Genomic DNA, 23,968 nt, shown 5'->3' with positions numbered 1-23,968 from the left:
GTTCCCCATAAAAAATCATTTATTTATGAGAAACATTATTATTATTATTATTATTATTATTATTATTTAAATAATACTGGAAAATTACAAAAAAATCCGCGTGGGTGAATTAATCGCGATGGTTTGATTGACTATACCACTTCATTTTGTTGATTAGGTAATCTTCATCCTGTAATGGTGTCTAAAGAAGATTTCGTGTTGTTGCAGCAAGGGGCTGAAGCAAAGGTATACAAAGGTGTATTTTTAGGAAAGCGAGCAATTTTAAAAGAACGTTTTCCTAAAGCTTATCGAATTCAACAATTGGACGATGTTTTGACTAGAAACAGAATGAAAGCAGAAGTACGAGGAATAATGCGAAGCAAGTCTGCCGGTAATGTGTTATCAGATATGATAACATTTTAAGGAAGTTTTTTTGATTTTAATGAGCTACATTAGTGTTCATAACGTTACATTTTGTGTAGATTTATGAAAGCTGAAAGATAAGATGAACTGGTCACGTATGTGGTCTGGCCGTTTTACTCCGGCAATAGACAAAAAATACTCTTAACGAAGACGGTAGGATTGTAGCGCCCCCCCCCTTCCCTCCCTGTTGGCAAAGAATGATATACCTAGCAAATGAACTTTTTATTATTATTATTATTATTATGTGGTACCTCCAGGGAGTCCATAGACTCATCGAGGGAGAGGGTGCCAACAGCATTGAATCCTTTCCTACCACTAACCGCACTCAAATTTGCTTAACTTTTTGCATGAGCCATTAGTAGCAGAGGCTCTACCACTCGACCAACCTTTGCTGGCATGAAACTTATGAAGGTCACCGAAAAACAAATAAAATAAAATAAAAAATAATGCACGCAAACGTAAATTTCAAAATCATTTTAAAAAAAAATTCTGTAGTCTGATCTCTCTCTCTCTCAATATATATATATATATATATATATATATAAAATAATTAAAACCTAGCTTATAAAATCGCTTGGTGTATATATATATATATATATAGAGAGAGAGAGAGATCGGACTACAGAATTTTTTTTTTTTAATGATTTTGAAATTTACGTTTGCGTGCATTATTTTTCATTTTATTTTATTTGTTTTTCGGTGACCTTCATAAATTTCATGCCAGCAAAGGTTGGTCGATTGGTAGAGCCTCTGCTACTAATGGCTCATGCTCGCGCATCAATCTCTCTCTCTCTCTCTCTCTCTCTCTCTATATATATATATATATATATATATATATATATAAAATAATTAAAACCTAGCTTATAAAATTGCTTGGTATATATATATATAGAGAGAGAGAGAGAGAGAGCTGGCCTGGTTGGCCAAGTGGTTAGCATATCCTCCACTTTCCAGCCAAAAGGCTGCTGGTTTGAATCCTGCTGTGGGCATGGATGTTTGTGATTGTCTGTGAAAATACTAGTTGTGGTGGAGACAAAGTTATAGTCTATATTATACTTGAGGCATAAGCACTAAGTAACTTTACAACTAGTCTACTTGAATGTAGAAGCTGTTGGCAGTTCTACTTTGATATAGCCTTGATATCTTTCTGGTCTGGCTCCCACTGATGCGACCTCTGAAACATCTGAGTAGTGACACTTCCAGTAATGGTTTTGAGATTATGGGATACTAAGACAACTGATGGGAAGTCAACATTTTCTGTATACAAGTAGACTAGTCATGAAGTTACTTCACATGTATGCTTTATGGAAACTAAAAGATTAAAACACTTCATTTTATATTTGACAAGAAACAATTTCTTGTCAAGTGTAATATGAATGGGAGTGGCAGGTGCAGTGGATTAGTACTTGAACTGTAAATGGAAGTTTGACAGCTTGGAGAATGGTGGATGTCACTTTTGTTATTTCTCCTGAACCATACAAATGAAAGCATTTGTAGAAAACATACAATGCAGAATCTTTCAATGAGCAGTGGTTGTGGAGAGAGTTTGTGAGATAGCAGATATCCTTTTGCCAAACTATCCTATTTTGGACATCAAGAAATTTTACAGAGATATTTGGTGTGTTACCCTAAATGTGAGAGCAGTATTCAAGGTTGGAAGGATTTGAGATTTGTATTGATTAAATAGCTGTACAGGTGAAAAATAATGTAACAAAACAAACAAACAACAACAACAACAAAAAAAAAAGATGCCAGGTTTTGGAGACTGAGAAGGACAGTATAGAACTGAGGATTTTGTACCAGGTAAAGCTAGCCAGCACTGTCTAAGAAGATAGATCTGGACTTGACTGTTCAGTTGAATGTTATCCCAAGTATATGGAGGAGAACTGAGTCTTTCTGCAAGAAGAAAGACAAATTATGTTTTGGAAGCATTGAAGATTGTGACATTGTCATCATGCCATTAAAGAATAATCATGATGTTATAGTACACTGACTGAAGGTATTGAAGCTTGGGATGTTTGAGAGCACAGTACATAGGGGGAATGGAGAGTGCTATCACTGGCAGAACTGGATGAGGTTTGAGGTCAGGCAGAGATATTGTTTTGTATATATGAAGAAAAGGGTGGGGTGGATAACATAACAGACCTTTGACAAACACTTTAATTAGATGAGAAATATGAGGAGAGAACATTCTCCTCTATTATATGCAGCAAGTGATCCAGTTAGAAAAGCAGGCCTTCTATGTCAGACTCTATCAAAAGTTTTGGAAATATCATGTGCTGTTGCACTTGATACAAGGCTGAAGGAGAGAGAGAGAGATCTATTGTGGACTTGAATGGCAGAATTTACTTGCCATCACTGTGTAGCTGACTGTTCTTCAGGTGATGAAGTTGACATTTAGGTCAGTGAAGTTACACTTTTGTTACTGGAAGAGACTTAGTCTTTCTCTCTCTGGCTATAAGTTAGAGAGAGAGAGATTATAAGAAATGCATGAAGTGCATCAGGACTTTGCTTTACATAATGAAATTGCATTTGGTTTCATAGTACTTCTCTTCTAGAAAACTAGTGAGATTATAAGAAATTATAGATTATAAGACTGAAGTACATTAGGGCTTTATTATTATTATTATCAACGGACCTCTTGTGGAGTTGACTCATCATGGGAGGTCCCATTCTCACTTGTGCAGCTCATCTTACTTTGACTTAAATGAATTCTGTCTCTGAACTCCCACGCAATGCATTCCAATCATCCACCACTCTGTATGCAAAAAATATACCTCGCATCCCTTTCTCACACCCACCTTATACAGCTTCCAGGGATGGCCTCTCTCTCTCTCTCTCCCTTCCCTGTCTCCAGATATTCTTTGAAAAATTTCATCCACATTAATTACCTCCTTACTAACTTCTACGTCTTAATCATGTTTTCCCCTCTTCCTTTTACCCACTAGACTCTGTAATTTGCATTCTATCTGTCCTCATGTTCCACAGACCAGAAACCAGCTTAGTTGTCTCTGAACCCTCAACAATTCATCATCTTTTTGAAAATCAGGTGATCTGATCTGTGCACAGTAATCCATATGTGGCCTCATTAAAGCCTTGTACATGGAATTAAAACATCCTTACTTCTACATGTTGGCATTCTGTGGATCATTCCTATAATCTGCTGTAGTTTTCTCACAATTTTAGGAAAGTGTCCATGAAATTTTAAGTCCCAATCCACCATCATTCCCAGATAATTCATCTCCACCTTCTCTAAAATATCACCACCAGTCCTATACTCTACATCCCATCATTGCTTCCCAAATTTGAAAACCTTACACTTTGCAGCATTAAACTGACATTCCCACACACACACACACCAACCCATTTATCTCTTTAGATCCGCTTGCAAAACTATAACATCTGTTCTACTTCTCATAATGCTTCCCAACTTTGCGTCATCTACAAACAACTGTATATCACCATTTAAGCACTTTCCAATGTTATTTATATACAAGTTAAACAACAGTGGTTCCAAAACAGATGGGCACTACTAGTTACTTTCCTCTTCTGGGATATCACTCTCCCATACACAACCTGCTGATACCTATCAGACAGCCAATCTAATATACTAATGCCAGGAGTATCTGAAGAGATGAATTGGTGGCATTGATAGTGTCAGCCTGTCCAAAGATTATCGGGATCGCTGAGACGTGGTTGACGGAAGATGATATAATAACAGGAATAGAAGTAGCAGATTACAGCATTTTTCAGCAGGATAGGAGGGGAAACGCGGTGGTGGAGTACTGCTTATAAGTGATTTATATTCTCTAAGAGAGGAGGCTATGGAAGGCAGTGACAGTAATGGTTTTGAAAGCATATGGTGTGAGGTAGAGGTGGGCAAGACAGGATATTTAGTGGGGTGTTGCTACAAGCCAAGGAGTACAGAGGGTGGAGAGCAGGAGATGTTTAGGCAGTTGAACTTGGCAAGTGCAAGAAGAATGATTGTTATGGGAGATTTTAACTACAGCAGTATAAGCTGGGAAGAGGAAAATGCATGTATTAATAAGGGAATGAAATTTCTAGAATTCTTGAGGGACAAATGTCTTAGGCAACATGTAATAGAGGGAACAAGAGGTTCAAGAGTTTTGGATTTGTTCATAGCATCAGAAGAGCTGGTAATAACTGAGATAACTTCCCCCCCCCCCCCCCCCCCGTTGTAGAGAGTGACCATATGGTTTTGACATGGAAGATGAATAGACATGCAGGAGTATCAAAGAAAAGGGAACATATGAGGAATTATAACGTAGATGATTATAATAGTCTTAGATATCAACTTGGGGCAGTTCCATACAGGGTGGAATTGAAAGGCCAGGGTATCATTAATGCTTGGGAAATGGTGAAGGAATATTTGTTAGCAGCAATAATAAGCTGTATTCCACTAGTGGAGAAGCGGACACAATTTGGCGTAAAGTGAATGACAAACAATATCAAACAGGAACTGCAGATGAAAAAGAGATTATGGAAGAGATATAAGGAGAGGGGTGGAGAGCAGATGCATGAAGAATATAAAACTCAGGGCAGGAGAGTGACTAGTGTAGTGAGGAAGGCAAAACTAGAATATGAGAAGAGATTGGCACTAAGATCCAAAGAAAATCCTAGGGAATGTTTTAGCTATGTGGCCAATAGGAGAAATGATTGTGGAAGAATGACATTGTGGAATAAAAATGGGAATAGAGTGACTGATGCAGAGGACACAGTGGAGTTGTTCAATGAGCACTTTATTGGGATATTTCATCCTGGAGGTTTTAATACTAGAGGGATAGGGCAGGTTTAGAGGTGCAAGAGGAGAGTGTGTTCCAAATATTGAGTACTCTGGATGTCAGTAAAGCAGTGGGACTGAGTGGTATTTCACAACAGATTTCAAGAGACTGCTAAAGAACTGACAGCTCTGTTGACCTGGCTTTTCATTGAAAGTCTGGCTATGGGAAACGTACCCAAGGAATGGAATGAAGGTAAGATAGTGCAATTGCATAAGGGCAATTGCAGACTGGAAGTGTCTAATTATAGGCCAGTTTGTGAGTCATCAGTAGTTGTTAAGGTCTTGGAGAAATTAGTACGGGACTATATATGCCTTTGGGCAGATGAGAGTAATGTTATCTGTGAGAATAATAAAGTGACAAGAGCAGTTGATGAGGAAAGGCATACACTGCCTTTTTTTTTGGATTTTGCAAAGACATTTGACAGGCTGCCACATGATAAGCTGATATTTAAGTTACAGCACATGGGTTTAGATGTCAGGTTAGTCAACTGGATTCAGGATTGGCTGTCTGATAGGTGATAGGTATCAGAGTTGTGTATGGTGGAGCAATATCAAGGAAGCAGAAAGTTACAAGTGGGATTCCACGGGGCTCAGTACTGTGACCTATATAACCTTTATATCAATGACGTCAATGGATTACGAGGGAATATTCAGTTGTTTTCAGATGATATGAAGCTGATAAGGGTTATTAGTAATAGTACAGATGTGGCAGTCCTGGAAAAGGATTTTAATAAAATAGACAGATGGGCAAATGAATGGGTGTCGGTTTAATGCAGCAAAATGTAAAGTCTTGAAGTTTGGGATACATTGATGGGAGGCTGCATACTTGATTGGAGGAGCTGTACTGGAGGAAGTATGGGAGATGAGAGATCTGGGGATGATGATCGATAGAAAAGTGAAATTCAGGGGGCATATTGCAAAGGTGGTGAGGTAACGCAGAGGATTGCTGCAATACTGAACAGGATGCTGACTTCCAGAGATAGATGAGTTATCATTCCGTTGTATAAGACCCTGATCAAACCACACTTGGACTATTATTCTCAAATTTGGTCCCCACGATTTGAATAAATTAACTGTGGGGAGGGTGCAGAGGCTGATAACAAAGATGGTTTCAGGACTGTACAATGTTAATTATGAGGATCGGCTGAACGAATGTTAAGTGCAGAGTTTGGTGGATAGAAGGAGAGGGGATATGATCGAGACTTTTAAACTGTCGAGAGGCAATTACAGGGTGGACACCGGGGAATTCTTTCACTTGGTGGAGCAGCAGGAAGGAGCGATGACAAGGGGCCATCCCTGGAAAGTATGAAAGGAAGCTGTGAGCAAGAGGGTGAGAAGTGGTTTCTTTTTGTAAGGATGGTGGAACTGCGGAATGCATTGCTTGATAGAGTGGTGAGAGCAAGAATGGTCAATGAGTTTAAGGAGTGGTATGATAGACTGTGTTTCCTAGGAGGGGCTTCCCACGATGAGTCTCTTGACTCCATGGAGGCATGAATAATAATAATCTATTATCCAACATCTGTTCCAATTTAACTACTAGTAGTTTGTCTTATGGCAATATATCAAAAGCCTTTGCAAAATCTAAATTATACACAGTGATCAAAATTAACCACCTTACCGGCCATTATGGATCAAATACGCATCGTCATACGATTTGTATCCATCATATTTCAATGTAATAACAATGGTATTACAATTTTAATATGCACATTGCATCCATAAAAACCTTGATGTCTATAGACATCTTGGCCGATAACGTGGTTAAAGCATACCTGTTTTAGCCTTGTTGAGCACTACCCAATGATCTAAATGCTGCGTAACTTTGCAGGAAAGATTCTGCATCATGCAGAAGTGATATCTGTAGAAAAAAAAGTAGTTCCAAAACTCACCACCAAGGGGTACTATGATGTACCAAATATAGCTGTGGTAATTTTTTTTGAGTCTGTAAGAAAGAGAAAAGCAACACAATCATAACACATTTTTATCGACTATTATTCATTCACTAGCTGTACTGTTCAATGTGCTGCTCTTCCTGGTATGCCACAAACTGCATTCTTTGCACTGTGTTCAACTACAGAACATAGCTGGTCAGGACTGATATTGTGCACATGCTGTGCTATGCTGTCTTTCAGCTCTGGGAAGTTAATAAACTCTGTCTTTGGGAAATTCCGAGAATCAGAAGTCATAGGGGTTCAGATCAGGTGAATGATGCAGCCATGCAATGGGGAAAGCATGGCTGATCACTCTGGCTTTGAAATGTTCTCAAAGAACCTGCTCTATGGATTGATTGATGTGTGTGTGTGGAGGGGGGCACCATCCTACATGAAAATGACTGAATCCATGCATAGGCACTGCTGTATCTGTGGCTGAACAAAATTGTTTATCATATACCTCTCAGCAGTAACTGAGTAAACGTCCTTGAAGAATTGTCCAATGATAAAGTGTTAACCAGCTAGACAGTAACTTTGGGTGAATGCAAAGGAATGGATTGCATACATGTTCTGTATAGCCTATACCCAGCAATTGTGGATATTCACAGATCCATTCTGGAGAAAGTAAACCTCATCTCCCTGCAAAATTATCTATGGCCATGCCATGTCCAACTCCACTCAAGCAAGGAATGTTAAAGCGAATGTCAGTTGACTTTCTTGTGGGCACAGCTGCTGTGTCAGGGTTATCCTGAATGGGTGGAAATGCAGAATTTTTTGTAAAATTTTACAGACAGTTGTATAAGGCACATCCATGTGTCTTATACAACTGTCTGTATGAGACAGTTGTATAAGATACAGTTGTGTATCTTATACAACTTCATCATTAACATAGTCATTATTATATAAGATCCAGCCAAATTTAACGTGACCAGTTTTATCCTTGATCCATTATTATTCAATCTTTACATTAATAATATGGGGAAAGATTTGACTGGTGATTAATGTTTTAGGTTTTATTATTAGCATAATTTTATATTTACTAATTGAATTTATATTTATATATTTACTCTCTCTGCAAGAGCTGCATGTCAGTCACATGCAGCTCTTGCAGAATGATTATCCTACCCATGTTTGCATCATCAGCAAACAGCTGTGTATCACCAGTCAAATCTTTCCCCATATTATTAATGTCAAGATTGAATAATAATGGATCAAGGATAAAACTGGTCACGTTAAATCTTGCAGGCTCATAAACCAATACACCACTTTTTGATATCTGTCAGCCATCTTATCCATGCTAATAGTTTTTATTCTAATCCCATAACCTCCAACTTATTCAACAGCCTATGCAGTGATATACCATGATACTTTTGGACTTTGTCTTAGCAAAGTCCAAAAGCATCATGGTGTATTCATTTTCCTTGTCCAACTTAGCCATAACAAACCATGCTGTTCTTTCAGAGAGTGCAGATTCTCTGTCATCCCATTTCTGATTTCAGGGCATTGTTAGTCTTAACCATCTTTTCCAAAACTTTCATCATTCCCAAGATACTGATAGGTTAATAGTTAGACTTATCAGCATCTCAAGAATGTGCAATAGGATTACGATACATTTTTTCTACTCTTAGAGACTAAAATTCTTATTTAGTTCTCATTCTTATGCCAAATCCTTATTTAGTTTATTCAACAGCTCAAATATGTCCTCCTCTTATGCCTGAGTTTCTTTTCACTGAAGAGGCATTGAGCTCTGTGTTGCATAATCCAGCCTGATGACATTTATCAAAATGGGTACTCTTTAGTTTCATGTTACTCTCATCCACAAAATGTTGTAAACTTATTATTGTATGGATGAGCTAAGGATTTTATTTGTCTGCACATTCGCTCATTCTTTCTTTCTTTTACTTGAAATATAATGTTAGAATTCTTCTGAATTGTCTTTAACTTGTAGATCCTTTTTATACTCAGAATTAGTTTTCTATGCAATACTTGTAACTCTTCTTGCCTGCATTTTAGAATTTCCATAACTGACATCATCATGCATATTGTATTCTTTCTACATCATTTTTTCATAAGAATTTCCTGCTTAAGATTGTGCATCCTTTTTTTAATATGATTCCCATTCACAAAAGGTTATAAGCCCATAGTACATTACTACTGTTAGTTAGCTATGGATATTTTTAATTCTATTTTTATTAATTTTTATAATTTTTTTGTGTTTTATTTCTTTTTACATAGTCTGGAAACCCTACTGTAGACACCAAACATGGATTTTTTTTTTTTTTTTTTTTTTTTTTAAAGCTGCTTCAGGTCTCCAATAAGCAGGGTATTGGTCTCATGCTTGGCAGTGGAATTCATCCCCTACCTAAAATTTTGCTCCTAACCTGTTTATTCTTTGAACTCTAGGAGAAGATTCTGATATTGCATCATGGAAAGACTACACAGGAAATAATTGTTATGATAAGGCACTGGTAAGTAGAGATATAGTGTTTTTGCCACTGTAAGCATTGATCAGACTATACATGGACTACGTGCTCAGATTGGTCACCTAGTTTTCACTGTGATGCGTAAATTTCTTGAGAAGGTCTAGAGACAAATAACTATAGCAACATCAAACTCTGGAATGTTGTTTATATAAGAGTAGAGGTTGGGAGAAAGAAGAATGTAAATTGCAGAGTTGCTCCTATGATAGCAACTCTTTTGGATAGATCCAAAAGAGTTACTGTCATAGAGATGTTAATTAGTGAGGGAGATTTTACCACATTAATACAGAAGGAATTATACATTCAATGGAGGGGGGTGGTAAGAGAACAAGAGGCCATTCCTGAAAGTTATTGTAAAGATATGGTGAAGAGAAGGGTGAGGAGTAGATTATTTACATGAAGAGTGGTGGGTGAGCAGAATGCGTTGAGTGTTGTGAATGCTTGACGCCAGCATGAGTTTGATTCATTATGATAGAGATACCTTGCTGTTACTGTTATTTATATGAGTTGTATAATTTTCTATCATTTATGGAGCTACTAAACCCTTTCCTCATATGTGCTTCTAGGTCAGTGGTGTTCAACCTTTTTTACTATGCGAACTACTTTTCTATAAAAAGTTATTCGGTGATCTATTCTCTTATATATAAGTTATTCGGCGCGATCTGCTCTCTTATATAGATCACGTTCCCCAACCTGATATCTGATTACGCACAAATAAAAAAACTAAAAATAAACAACTAAAAACTTTATTTGTGTATTTAAAAATTTATTTATCACTTTTAATTGTTTTAATACAATAAAAAAAACAAATATATTGGAATAAAATATTTATTTCTCTATTTTGGAAAACCAAAGTTAGAAAAAACAACAGATTGATTACAAACTCACAAGTTACAGGAAATGCTGGTTGATTTAAAAAAAAAAAAAAAAAGAAAAAAAAAAAAAAGTTAATGTGAAATTTGGCATTGTTTGGACCTCGCAATATTTTCATAGTCAAGCTGATATGAAGTGGCCAATCGCAGACAATCATCCAAATGATCATTTGTAATTTGGTTTCTTAATTGAATTTTTATGACGGTCATATTTGAAAAAGCGGATTCTGACAAGTATGTTGATCCGAAACATGATAGTATTTTTCGCGCAATATCAGTTAATATTGGGAATTTTTCATGTGCATACTTTCAAATGACTTCATTGTTTATTGATTTTAAATGTAAACTATTCTGAATGTTTATTCTCTCAAGTTCTACTTCAGCTTGGTTTATATCAAACAGCCCACTAATTTTATTTGAAATTTCTGTGATGTTCAAGTTTTCTTGAAATGGATTATTGATAAAAGATACAATCATTTCAGTTTTCTTAAAATCTTTAAATCTTGAATTTATTTCTTCCTCAACTAATTCTATTTCACAAATAAATTCTTTTAAATCATAGCGAAGCATTTCTTGATTTTGTTCAAAAAATTTTAATAAATTTAAATTTAAATTTAATTTTAATTATTTAAAATTATTTAAAAATTTAATTTTAATTTAAATTAAATTTAAATAAATGGCAATGAGAGCGGTGATCTAAGAAAGAGTGAAAGCAACCATAATGAGAGAGAAAATGGTTTAAATGATAAAAATAATGAGGAATTATTTGTAGGAAGTGAGATCGCTAGGTTTCGCGCAGTGATACAAAATGCGCAGCGGCAATTAGAGCACCTGCAAAACTCTTTCCAGAGTGATTCGGCTAACGTAAAAAAACAGTGCAAGAATGAGAGAGTTTCTGAAATGAAGGAAAGAGTGTTGTATGGTGACTCGTTATTAAGAGGGGTGATAGATGGCAGTGTAACTAAATCGTACTTACCGGGTGCGAAATTTAAGGATGTAAGTGAGAGTATTAGAGTGCAAAAACAGAGGGTGAAAGAATTAATAATTGTGGCGGGTACAAATGAATTGAAAGGTGATAAATTTTTTATGAGAGAGGACTTGAAAGTATTGTTAAAGGTAGCGAAAGAAAAGAGTGACAGAGTTAGAATGGTTAGTCTGTTGCCGCGGTATGATAGAGAGGAGTTTAGGAGGAGGGCCATAATCGCAAATGACATTATGCGTAGGTTATGCAGATGGTGTGGTGTGGAATTCGTGGACGTGTGGAATGAGTTTGAAGGGCGAAAGGACTTATACAAGATGGATGGCCTGCATTTGAATGGACTTGGTGTGCAGAGACTGGAAGGAGTGTTGCTGAATGAAGTGAAAATGGATGTGCAAAACCAGGGAAACTAGAACTACCAAGGAGGTGGGGGGAATGGATATGCAGACATCAGTGAGACAGATGAGTGTAAGAATGTATATAATGTACCCGAGCCAGCACTAAGGACAAAAAATGGGAATGGGTCATTTAGAATAACGTGTCAATATAGGGGTGGGACTAAGGGATCACTGCATTTCATGTATACTAATGCCAGGAGTATTAGGAACAAGAAGGAAGAATTTTTGGCCTTGATTGGCTCTTCCTGGCCACAGGTTATTGGCATTAGTGAAACATGGCTGACGGAAGAAGATATAGTTAGTGGGATAGAATGTGTAGGTTATAGTGTGTTTAGGAGGGACAGAGAGAATAAAATGGGGGGGAGGGGTATTATTGATGATAGCTGATGAACTGCAGCCAAGGAGAATTGAAGTTGTATCGCAGGATAGTGAAAGGAGCTCATTTGAGGCTATTTGGTGTGAGATTGAGACTGGCAGAATAAAATATACAGTTGGGTGCTGCTATAGACCAGGTGATGGAATAGATGGTGGAGATAGTATGCATAGGGAAATTGATGAAATGAGTGGAAGGAGGGTAATTATTATGGGGGATTTCAACTATGGTAACATTGATTGGAAGGAGGAGAGGACACATGTGAGGAAGGAAAAGGATTTTATTCAATTATTAAGGGATAACTATCTGAGACAGCATGTAATTGAAAATACTAGGGGTGTGAGAGTGCTTGACCTGGTAATAGCATCTGAGAATTTGACTGTAATGAATATGACCATGTTGCCACCTATTGGTGAGAGTGATCATAAGGACCTGGGAGGTGGCTAAAGGTCTGGAATTTTCGATTAAGACGGTATATGTGGAATTACCGTGCTGGCAAGTATGGCAAGCTTAGGAGATTGCTTGGATCAGTGCCATGGCATGTACAACTGCAAGGGCTGGACGTTGATAGAGCATGGGAAGTGGTCAAGGAGCATTTACAGGAGGTTATGGCTGATTGTATACCTATGGTCCGAATAGTTAAACAAGTAGGGGTTAAATGGATGAATAACACCATTAAGCTTGAGCTGCAAAAAAAGAAACAACTGTGGAGGGAATTTAAAGAAAATGGTGACCTGCAGGCACACGAATGGTATAAAGTGCAGGCCAGAAAGGTAACGAGTGTGGTAAAAAAAGCAAAAGTGGATTATGAAAGGAAACTAGCTTTGCAAGCAAGAAAAAAACTGTACGCGGCAAAATGATTTTAAGGAATGACGATGGTAAGGAGGTCACTAAATCAGTCGATATAGTGGAGTTACTGAGCGCGCACTTTGCAAAAGCATATCATCCAGGTGGTGACATTGAAAAAGTGAAGGAACCATTAGTTTATACAGGAATAGGTGATGAATGAAGTGGAGATGACTAGTTTATTACAGAACCTTAATGTGAACACATCTGTGGGATTGGATGGTATACCGGCACGGATCTTGCGTGAAGCGGCTAAAGAATTATCAATGTCCTTGACCATGTCGTTTAATCTGAGTCTCAGGTCTGGCTTAGTCCCGAAGGTGTGGAAAGAGGGAAAAATAGTTTCACTGCATAAAGGAGGATCCAAGACTACGGTTGCAAATTACCGACCGATCAGCATATCAGGAGTCGTTGTCAAGGTCTTAGAGAAAGTAGTCAAGGGAAAAATACAGGAATGGATTGATGAAAACGAGATACTGTACAGGGGACAGCATGGCTTTGTGAAGGGTAGATCATGCTTCAGTAACTTGCTCAAGTTTTATAACAAAGTGACAGCTGAACTGGATAAGGGAAATGGATTTACAGTGATACTGCTGGACCTGGCAAAGGCGTTTGACAGGATACCACATGGAATACTAATCCGTAAACTACAACATATGGGAATGGATATAGGGTTGGTGAGATGGATAGGTGGTTGGTTGATGGAGAGATATCAAAGAGTAGTTTATTCAGGAGTAGAGTCCAAAAGACGGCCTGTGACTAGTGGTGTGCCGCAGGGTTCTGTTCTTGGACCACTGCTGTTTAATCTGTTCATTAACGATATAGGGAAGGATCTAAGTGGAACAATTCGTTTGTTCGCTGATGATGCAAAGTTGGGTACGGCAATAGTGAATGCAGAAGATGTCAAAGTCTTGCATGATGACTTAGATAGATTGGAGTTCTGGGCTAAGGAGAATGGATGTCAATTTAATGTGACAAAATGTAAGGTTATGCATTTTGGTGTGAAAAGATTAGCAGCAGTATACCACATTGGTGGAACTGTACTCCAAGAGATCGATGAGGCCAGGGATTTGGGAGTGTTGGTGGATAAGGAGATGAAGTTTAGGGGGCACACTGCAAAAGTAGCTAAATCAGCTCATCAACTCACTTGGTTGTTGAAAAATATCTTGATGAGCAGAGACAAGCAAGTTATTGTACCTCTGTACCAAGCCTTGATAAGACCTCATCTCGATTACTGTGCCCAGATTTGGTCACCTCGGTTCCTTCTTGATGGGGAGGAGGTGGAGAGGATCCATAGGCGAGTGACTAAGATGATAACAGGTCTATGGAATGAACCATATGAGAACAGGTTGAAGATTTGTGGGTTGCAGAAACTAGTTGATAGGCGGAGGAGGGGAGATATGATTGAGACATTCAAATTGCTAAAGGGATTCTATAGGATTAATTCAGAGGATATTTTTGAGATCAGGACTGGTGGTGGGAGAACTGGGGGACACCTATGGAAGTTGGGCAAGAGTGTGGTTAGCAGGGGTGTTAGAGCTGGGTTCTTTACTTTTAGAGTAGTAAATGAGTGGAATGAGCTGTCAGAGTCTGTTGTGAGTGCTATGACGGTGAATGAGTTCAAGACAAGGTATGACAGATACTGTGAGAATGTAATCGCATAGTTGTGTGGACATGATGTTTAGGGCCTCCCTTGATGAATCTAAGGACTTCTGGAGTCACCCGAAATAATAATAATAAAGATGGGAGATGTTAAATTCGCGGTCGTTTATATTTTTCTTTAATAAAAGTAAGTATTATTGGAAAGTTTTTATTGAACTTAACATGTCAATTAAATTTTTATCTCTACCTTGTAACTCTAAATTTAAATTGCTTAATTTCATTACTTAAATATAAAGAGCCAATAGGCTTCATTTTGGCGATATAAACATTATTTAAATTAAGGGGATATTAAATCCCACATTGTTTTAAAACCGAATAAGAAACTCAATATATAGTTTTATATATTTTATAGTATAATAAACTATAAAAGTATCGGCGACTACTAGCGTGAACTAATGCAAGTAGTCCAAGTACATAGTACAAACTCGGGCAACTCGCAGCAAAGGTGGTTAAGTTCTGGTCGCTATTCTTGGTATTTTCCATAATGTAAAACACGTTTCCTAGGAAATGTATGCTGTTATTACATTATGGTGGGAGGTCACTACCCAGACTGGTTTCAGATTTTATTGAGGCTTAATACCAAAGTGTATAGCGAAAAGAACTTATACTCTGCTATACGAGTTGTAGCAGAGTATATAAGTTCTTTTCGCTATACCCTTTGGTATTAATTTGGTCTAGCTACTCACTGATGAAGCCTCAATAAAGGCTGAAACTGGTCTGGGTAGTGACCTCCCACCATAATGTAATAAGAGCATACGTTTCCTAGGAAATGTTTTACATTATGGAAAATACCAAGAATAGCGATCAGAACTTAACCACCTTTGCTGTGAGTTGCCCGAGTTTGTACTACGTACTTAGACTATTTGCATTAGCTCGCGCTAGTAGTCGCCGATACTTTTATAGTTTATTATACTATATTTGGCATGAAACTCTCTGATTCCAATCTTTGAGTTTCTTATTTGGTTTTAAAACAATGTGGGATTTAATATCCCCTTAATTTAAATAATTGCTTAATTTCGTACAGAAATCTACTAAAAATAAGTGTAACAACCATCTTATCACTTAATTGTGGATAAATATCTCCTTTTTCATGAAGATAAAGGCTGAAACTGGTCTGGGTAGTGACCTCCCACCATAATGTAATAAGAGCATACGTTTCCTAGGAAATGTTTTACATTATGGAAAATACCAAGAATAGCGATCAGAACTTAACCACCTTTGCTGTGAGTTGCCCGAGTTTGTACTACGTACTTAGACTATTTGCATTAGCTCGCGCTAGTAGTCGCCGATACTTTTATAGTTTATTATACTATATTTGGCATGAAACTCTCTGATTCCAATCTTTGAGTTTCTTATTTGGTTTTAAAACAATGTGGGATTTAATATCCCCTTAATTTAAATAATTGCTTAATTTCGTACAGAAATCTACTAAAAATAAGTGTAACAACCATCTTATCACTTAATTGTGGATAAATATCTCCTTTTTCATGAAGAAAATTTTTTATATCGTTAATTAATACAAGAAATCTTTCTTAAAAATGACTTCTGCTGAGCCAGCGAACTAATGTTCACTGGCTCAGCAGAAGTCAATTTTAAGAAGTTAATTCTGCTCAGCGAACAGAAGTTCCCTATCATCATCTGCCTGTAATTTAAATGACCGCCGTTGCAGGGCTTTTCCTCGAACAGAATTTACAATTTTAAATGTAATATCCAAAACATCTTTTGTGTTTAATCTTTTATTACACAGTACTTGTTAGTGAATAATACAGTGGTACATTAAAAAATATGGATATTTGTCATCGTTTTTACATAATGAAATGAAGCCTGATTTATTACCTATCATTGCAGGATATCGTCAGTAGTAATAGACACAAGTTTAAAAAGCAGAAGTTTGTGTTGTTTCACAAATTCATCAAATACTGAAAAAATGTCTTCTCCCCTAGCCCTTCCCAATAATGGTATAATTTTCAAAAGTTCTTTTTGAAAATTATAATTTTCTAATTTTCTTCTTGGTTAATCTTGAAATACCATTAACTGAACAATATCAGTGAAGTCGTTTGATTCATCAAATTGTAATGAAAACACAACACACTGGTGAATGTCTGACATTAACCTGGCCTGGAAACTTCTCCAGCAGGAACTCTTCCTTTCGGCAATTTGAAACCTTGTCTGCGGCCTAGAAGTAGTCTCTCTCTCTCTCTCTCTAGTGACGTCTCGAATCAAGAAGCTCCTTTCTGGAAGTGGGTAACTACTCCTCTCTCAAGCAACGTGAATCCGGGCAGTCTCCCTGACGGCGACGCTGGACCAGGCGGCCTCCTCTCTGACCGCAATTCTAGAACCGGGACCCCTTCTGCTTGCTTCAGTCCCTTTTTATTAGGCCTCCTCTGAGACCTTGCATGAAGTTTGGCAACCCCCAAAGAATTGGTATGAGTCATCTTAAGTTTCAAGTTCAGCACACCTTTTGTTCTCCTCTGCTTTCTTTTGATTGTAAGTTGCCGGCCATCGGAAAGTTGTTTGAACTCTTTCTGACTAACTTCGGAGATGTTTACGCTTAGAGCCTGCAAGCCTTTCTCATACAAGCTTCAATAACAATCTTTCTAATGCCGCCATGTTCAGCTTCGGCGACAAAAACATTGCCTTTGTTTTTAACCCTCTAACATATTCTTATTAAAGCAGTATATACAGTTAACTTCAAAAGAGTTATTTACAAAAACATCTAATACAAACTATACCGAGACAAACAAAGTTTATTTTTTTACAATATTCACATGGGACTTAACCTAAGTAAAAAATCGATGTAATGTGCTTTGAAATATTTAATATTTAAGCTACAATCGAGATTTTACACTTTGCTTATAATCGTATTCACTCGGCTCACTGTTTGACTTCCACTGATTCAAATTAATTCATTTACCTGGACTTATAAGAAAATTACTGATTTGACAATTTTAACGGAAAATAAATAAACAATAGCATACACTTAAAGCGAATTAAAAATAATACAAAGTAATGATAAATAAAATATTATGTTTTCAGTTTTAATTAAATTTGTAAGTAAGGAGGAATACACAAGAGATCAACCAAAAATCGCACTGCGATTGATGGGTTGAACACCCCTGTTCTAGGTAGTAGTTTTATCTTTGCTTAATTTCATTTTTTACTGAACAATTATAATTTTTTCCAGGCATTCGCACACCAGCTATTTACTTTGTTGATATAGAATCCAGGTGCATTGTAATGGAGCACATGATAGATTACATCAGTGTGAGAGAAAAAATTTATAAAACTCAGAGAGAGTTGGGAGTGAAATCAAACCTTGAGCTAAAACCACTGATTAGTAAAATTGGAAACAATATTGGAATTATGCATATGAATCATATCATCCATGGTGACCTTACAACTTCTAATGTATTAGTTAAAGAAAATTCAGAAACGAACGCAGACATTGTTTTCATTGATTTTGGTTTGAGTTTTACATCGCATATGGCTGAAGATAAGGGTGTTGATTTGTATGTGTTGGAACGAGCTTTTTTAAGTTCACATCCAAATTCTGAAGAATTATTTCATTATTTGTTAGAAGCTTACAAAAGCGTGTATCCTAAAGGTGCAGGTAGTGTTTTAAAAAAGCTGGAAGAAGTACAAATGAGAGGAAGGAAAAGAACAATGGTAGGTTAATATATGATACCTTGTATATGTATTATATTCTGAAAGTTCCGGCTCCATGTATATAATGCATTTTTTGCAAATTATATGTATGTAACAGTCTTTTCAATAAATTTATATTCATGTGATTGCAAATAGTTCCACACACACACACACACACACACACACACACACACACTGTCATGTGAACATCTGCATTAGAAGCCGTTTAATAAGCAGAGGATTGTTATCTTATTTCTATTAAATTAAACATATGCTTTCTTTCTATGTAATTTAATAATAAGCAAAAGTATATGAAGAAATATTTCTTTCTGCTGGGCTCTGGTGAGGTCATTGTACTTCACTGGTTGTAATAATGGATAGCCATCTATCCATCCAGCAGTTTGGGCTGCTAAGTACCAAAGCTTAGCAGCTCAAACTGAAGGGGGAGGGGTGAAGCTTGTAGAAAAGAAGAACATGCTTCTGATTTTAAAATAAAGGTAGTTATAATATATAACTACCTTTTTTTATAGAAAATTTCATATCTGTTCCTGATTTTAAAGATGCAATCGAATTTTTATATATGGGACTAAGTATATCAATGTAAGTGTTTTCGGTTTTTTGATTTTTTAAGGGTTTCTAAAATAGCTAATGTTGAGATTGAATCAAAAGCCTTTTCAAAGTCAACAAATGCCAGACCTGAGGGTTTTCGGTATTCATTTATCTTTTCAATTATTTGTCTTATTACATATTATCAATGATGCTGTAATTGTTTCTGAATCCTGCTTGTTCTGGAGGTTGGCAAAAATCTAGTCTTTTGTATTCTGTTGCTAATGATTGTAAAAATTTATATTGTTGAAAGGAGACTTGTGATGACAGTAATTTTTAATATCTTCTCTGTTTCCCTTTTTAAAAACTGATAAGGATAGCATTGTTCCAACTCTTTGGTATTCTCTGTCTTAGGCAGTGGCAGCTCGTGGCTTGAAATTGTGTCAGTGTTGCAATTTTCGAAATATACATACATACACACTGTAAGTACAGTGTACACGTTTGATTTTTTACCATAATTTTGATAAAGTATCAAAATTATGGTAAAAATTAAAAAAAAAATGAAACATGAAACAGCATTGTTTATTATCGATAAAATTATAGTTTGGTTATAATTCAAAATTACTTAAAAATAAAATCCATTATCATAACCCCAATAATGTTCTAAAATAAAATCTATAACAAATGTTATGTCTTTAATTATAATGTTCAAATATTTAAAGAGACAGAGGAAACACGATAAGCACCACAAACACTCTACTACCTCTGCAAACTGCATATAAACAACAGTGGAACTGCACTATGGACAGTGCTGCACTACGCTAATAGGACGCATCTCACTATGATGTGCATATGCTTGCATGTGTAGCAATATGACACTGGTAAACACAGTACTGCTAACGTCCTTCGCCTTCCTAAATGCTACAAGATGGATTTTATTATTTTTTATACAAAATAAGAGAATTGTATAGGATTGTTGATGATAAAATTAAATATTACAAGCAAATATAAATATATATCGAGAAAAATTGTTGGTGCTGCAGTTCCGCAGTGCCTATGCACGAGCCGCTCCTGGTCTTAGGCATGATGTATAAATTTTATTTAACATAGTCATTATTATTATTATTGTTGTCATCATTATCAGATCTCTATGGAGTCAAGAGACTCATCGTGGGAAGTACCACTTTCACATACCTTGACTTAAATACATTCACTGTCCCTGCACTCACTACACTCTCAGGTAATGCATTCTAATCACCCACCACTTTCCATGCAAAAAATCTACTCCTTTCCCCCCTTCCTTCTTGCTCACATGTAACTTATACAGCTTCTATGAAAGGTCTGGCCTCTCGTTTTTCCCGTTTCCAGATATTCTATGAAAAATCTCATCCACATTAATCTGGTAATTACCCCTTACCAACTTATATGTCTCAAGTCATGTCACCCCTCTTCCTTCTATCCACTAGGCTCTGTAATTTGCATTCTCTTATCTTTCCTCATATTTCACATTCCAGACCAGAAACCAACTTAGTCATCTCTGAACCCTCTTCGAATCGCATCATCTTTTTAAAAACTAGGTGACCAAATCCGTGCACAGTAATCCATATGTTGTGTTGTCATCACAATTTTAGTAAAATGTCCATGAAATTTCAAATCCCTATCCACCATCACCCCCAGATCTTTCATCTCTTCCATCTCTAAAATATACCCACCAATCCTACACTCTACATCCCATCTTTGCTTCCCAAATTTTAAAATCTTATGCTGTGCAGGATTAAACTGACATCCCTGCGCACTCACCCATTCAGTTTCTTTAGGTCCTCTTGCAAAGCTACACTCATAACATATACTTCTCATAACACTCCCCAACTTTGCATCAACAGCAAACCAGCTGTATATCACCATTTAAGCCTTTTCCAATATCATTTGCATACAAATTAAACAATGGTCCCAAAACAGACCTCAAGGCACACCAGTAGTGACTTTCCTCTTCTTGGATATCACTCTCCCATACTCAATCTGCTGATACCTATCCCTTCTGTTCCAGTTTAACTACTAGTAGTTTGGCATGTGGCAACATATCAAAAGCCTTCGTGAAATCTAAATATACTACCATATGTGCATTCCTTTGTCCAATGTATTCATCATCTTGTTATAATAAGTTAGCAGATTATTAAAACACCATCGACCTGTAGCAAACTAGTGTTGTTCATTAAAGAGAATTCTACTGCTCTCTCAACCCAGTTCTGAATCCTTGTCCTCATCTAACACATTGACCACCACTCCAGACAAGCAGATTGGCCTATAATTATTTGAAGCCTTAGTCTTATCATCCCCATTATGAAGTGGAACAATTTTGCCATCTTTCCACTCCTTTGGAACCTGGGCTAATCTAAGACTCATCTTAAAAATGTAAGATAAATCTGTTGATAACTCCCTGGAACATATACTTAAGACATGCCGTGATATACCATCAAGTCCCATGGCCTTGTTGACAAATTCCTTATATACCTCCTGCTCACTCACCATCAGCAGTTCTTCCTTCATTCCCACTGCTCTCAATTTCTGCATTATGTTACAATAACAAGGATGGAATACTTGAATGAACTGCTTATTAAACACCTCTACTATTCCTCCTCAGTATTTATCATTCTTCCATTATCACTGACCAACATCATCCTCCCATAATCGTTCTTCCTTCTACTGCCGACATATCAAAAAACTCCTGAGGAGTTCTTTTAGTGTCATTTTCATCTTCCTTGCTTGCTCTTTGTTGTAACTGATTATTTCCACTCATCTTATGCTGTCTCCATAATGCCTTTTTCTTCCTGATTGCATGCTTCACTTCTTCAGTCATCCACTTTACCACCTACTGTATTTAATCTCCTGACCTTTGAAATACACTCATTCACTGCCTCTGCCAGTAGAGACTAACTCCCTACTCTTTTGGTTTGGTCTCTAGTCTCTTGAGTAGAGACCAAACAACATTGATTTCCTTCTCATGCAATCCTCATTCCATGATATTGTTGTAAGCCACCTCTTGAGCTTGCCACATATAACCCTTTCTCACAAAAGTCCTGATATGGCTGATCAGCACCCAAATGATCACTCCATGGTCACTTTCACCAACTGGAGGAAGATATGACACTTCATTTATATTTTCTGATGAGATAATCAAATCTAAGACCCTCGATTCACATGTGGCCTTTGTTTCATTCTGCTTAATATAGTTATCACTTCAAGAAATTCATTCTTTGGTTCCTGATGCTGTCTCTTCATTCCAGTCTATATTACCATAATTGAAATTATCCATAATGATCACCCTTTTCTTATTGGCCAGACCAATTTGTCTAAACATCAGTATTTGCTCCTTGCATGTTGATGGCCTAGATGGCCCAACTCCTCTGCCATCATATGCCAAAAACTACATATCTCTTCATATCTATTCCTCTATTCAGAATGTCATCCTCTTTCAACCATGTCTCACTTATACCAACAATTTTTGGGTGAATGAACTATCAATGCTACAGTTTCATTCTCCTTGTTTCAGATACATAACTGGCAAAGGTTGGTCGATTGGTAGATCCTCTGCTACTAATGGCTCAGTTAAGTAAGTTTGAGCGTGGTTAGTAATTGGAAGGGGGCCCAATCGTTCGATGCTGCTGGCACACTCTCCCTCAATGAGTCTTTGGACTCCCTGGAGGTGTCAAATAATAATAATAATAATAATAATAATATTTCTAACATTTATAGATATACACACTAGCTCATTTTTCTTTCTTGAACAAGTCCTATTATCCCCACTTCTCAGATATGACTCCTCCACATTCCCCTTATTCATTCCTTTCAATCATCATCAATATTATGCCACTCCCCAGACCTAAATGTAACTTCCACATCCTTGATTATCTTAATCCTTTCTTGCACATGCACGCATCTACTCCTGAAACCATCATATACACTTTTCACAGTGTCCTCCTGTCTACTCTGTGTTCCTTCTCTCTCATGCTCTTAACTAATGCCATTCACTTCTCCATCCACAAACTTGCCTACTGGTATAACTCGTCTCCCCCTGGTGTCTTTTGATAACTCATGCTTCCCATTGCATGCTGAACTACTTCTTCTTATGATCTATTTGTTGTCTTTAATTAGTACTTCTTTTCATCTTTAAGGGTTATTAATTTATTTTGTTCTATGGGCAACTCTCTTCTCACTCCATTTAGCCTCATATTGTTTTCTATTGTAATTCTAATTCTCCTTGTTCTGAAGTTTCTAATTTCTTGTGTTATTCTTTTTCTTATCTTACGTAGCTTTAAAAATTCTATTCTACTTCTCATGTCTAGATCTCTTTTCATTTCTCTTCTCTTTCTGAGAAGGTTTAGGGTTTCATCAGACAATTTTCTTTCACTCTTCTTTTGGTTAATTCCACCAATCTCTTTGGCATTATTTGGTAGGTTTTATCTAGATCTTCATTCATATCAATATTATAAAACTTTTCTTTGGTCTCTTTTTGGAAGAGCTCTGTTTTTTTTCTAGATTTGGTAATAGAGGGTCTTTTACTTTTGATCAGTTTCTGTCTTTCCCATCTTTTGTTGATGACAATTTTTGATTTTACTAAGCCGTAGTCACTACCTATGAAACTATTTATTACATCTGTATCTTGGACAATATATTTTCTAAAGTTAAAGATGCCAAGAAATTATATTCTTGGTTTCATCTTTTATCCAAATGTAAGCAAACAAAGTTTGCACATCAAGTAACTTCATGACTGTGTTACTTGTATATAGAAGCTAATGACTTCATATTGGTTGCCTTAGTATCCCATAATTCAAGACATATCCTTACAGAAATGTATAATACTGATTTCCTAAAATTTGCTATAGGATTTCATTTTTGTGGATGAGATTATTATAGCCAGACAAAATGTGTGGTGGGAATTTAAAATTAGTATCGTTAAAAATATTATACACAATACAAAATATTTCAAATATTTCAGTAATGAAATATTTTATATGAAAGTGTACAAATAAGAA

The 23,968-nt window shown here is 36.6% G+C and overlaps 1 protein-coding gene across 1 annotated transcript; it reads left to right on the top strand.

The window, feature by feature from the left end:
* Window positions 1-174: 174 nt before the first annotated feature.
* Tcs5 (TP53 regulating kinase) lies at window positions 175-18,535 on the top strand. Its single transcript, XM_090408298.1, has 2 exons — window positions 175-370; window positions 17,929-18,535. Exons 1-2 carry the CDS (start codon window positions 175-177, stop codon window positions 18,417-18,419), a joined length of 687 nt encoding a protein of 228 aa, XP_090264424.1. The 3' UTR covers window positions 18,420-18,535.
* The last annotated feature ends 5,433 nt before the right edge of the window (window positions 18,536-23,968 follow it).

This window comes from Typopeltis vanoorti, chromosome 18, assembly GCF_054136105.1.
Source record: "Typopeltis vanoorti isolate ZY-2024b chromosome 18, IOZ_Tvanoo_1.0, whole genome shotgun sequence".
Classification (NCBI taxonomy): domain Eukaryota; kingdom Metazoa; phylum Arthropoda; class Arachnida; order Uropygi; family Thelyphonidae; genus Typopeltis; species Typopeltis vanoorti.
This window is presented reverse-complemented; position numbering and strand designations above follow the sequence as displayed.

Coding starts and splice junctions, on each gene's coding strand:
- Tcs5 (XM_090408298.1), top strand. CDS start 175: ATGGTGTCTAAAGAAGATTTCGTGTTGTTGCAGCAAGGGGCTGAAGCA. Junction 371..17,928: donor AATGCGAAGCAAGTCTGCCG/GTAATGTGTTAT, acceptor AATTTTTTCCAG/GCATTCGCACACCAGCTATT.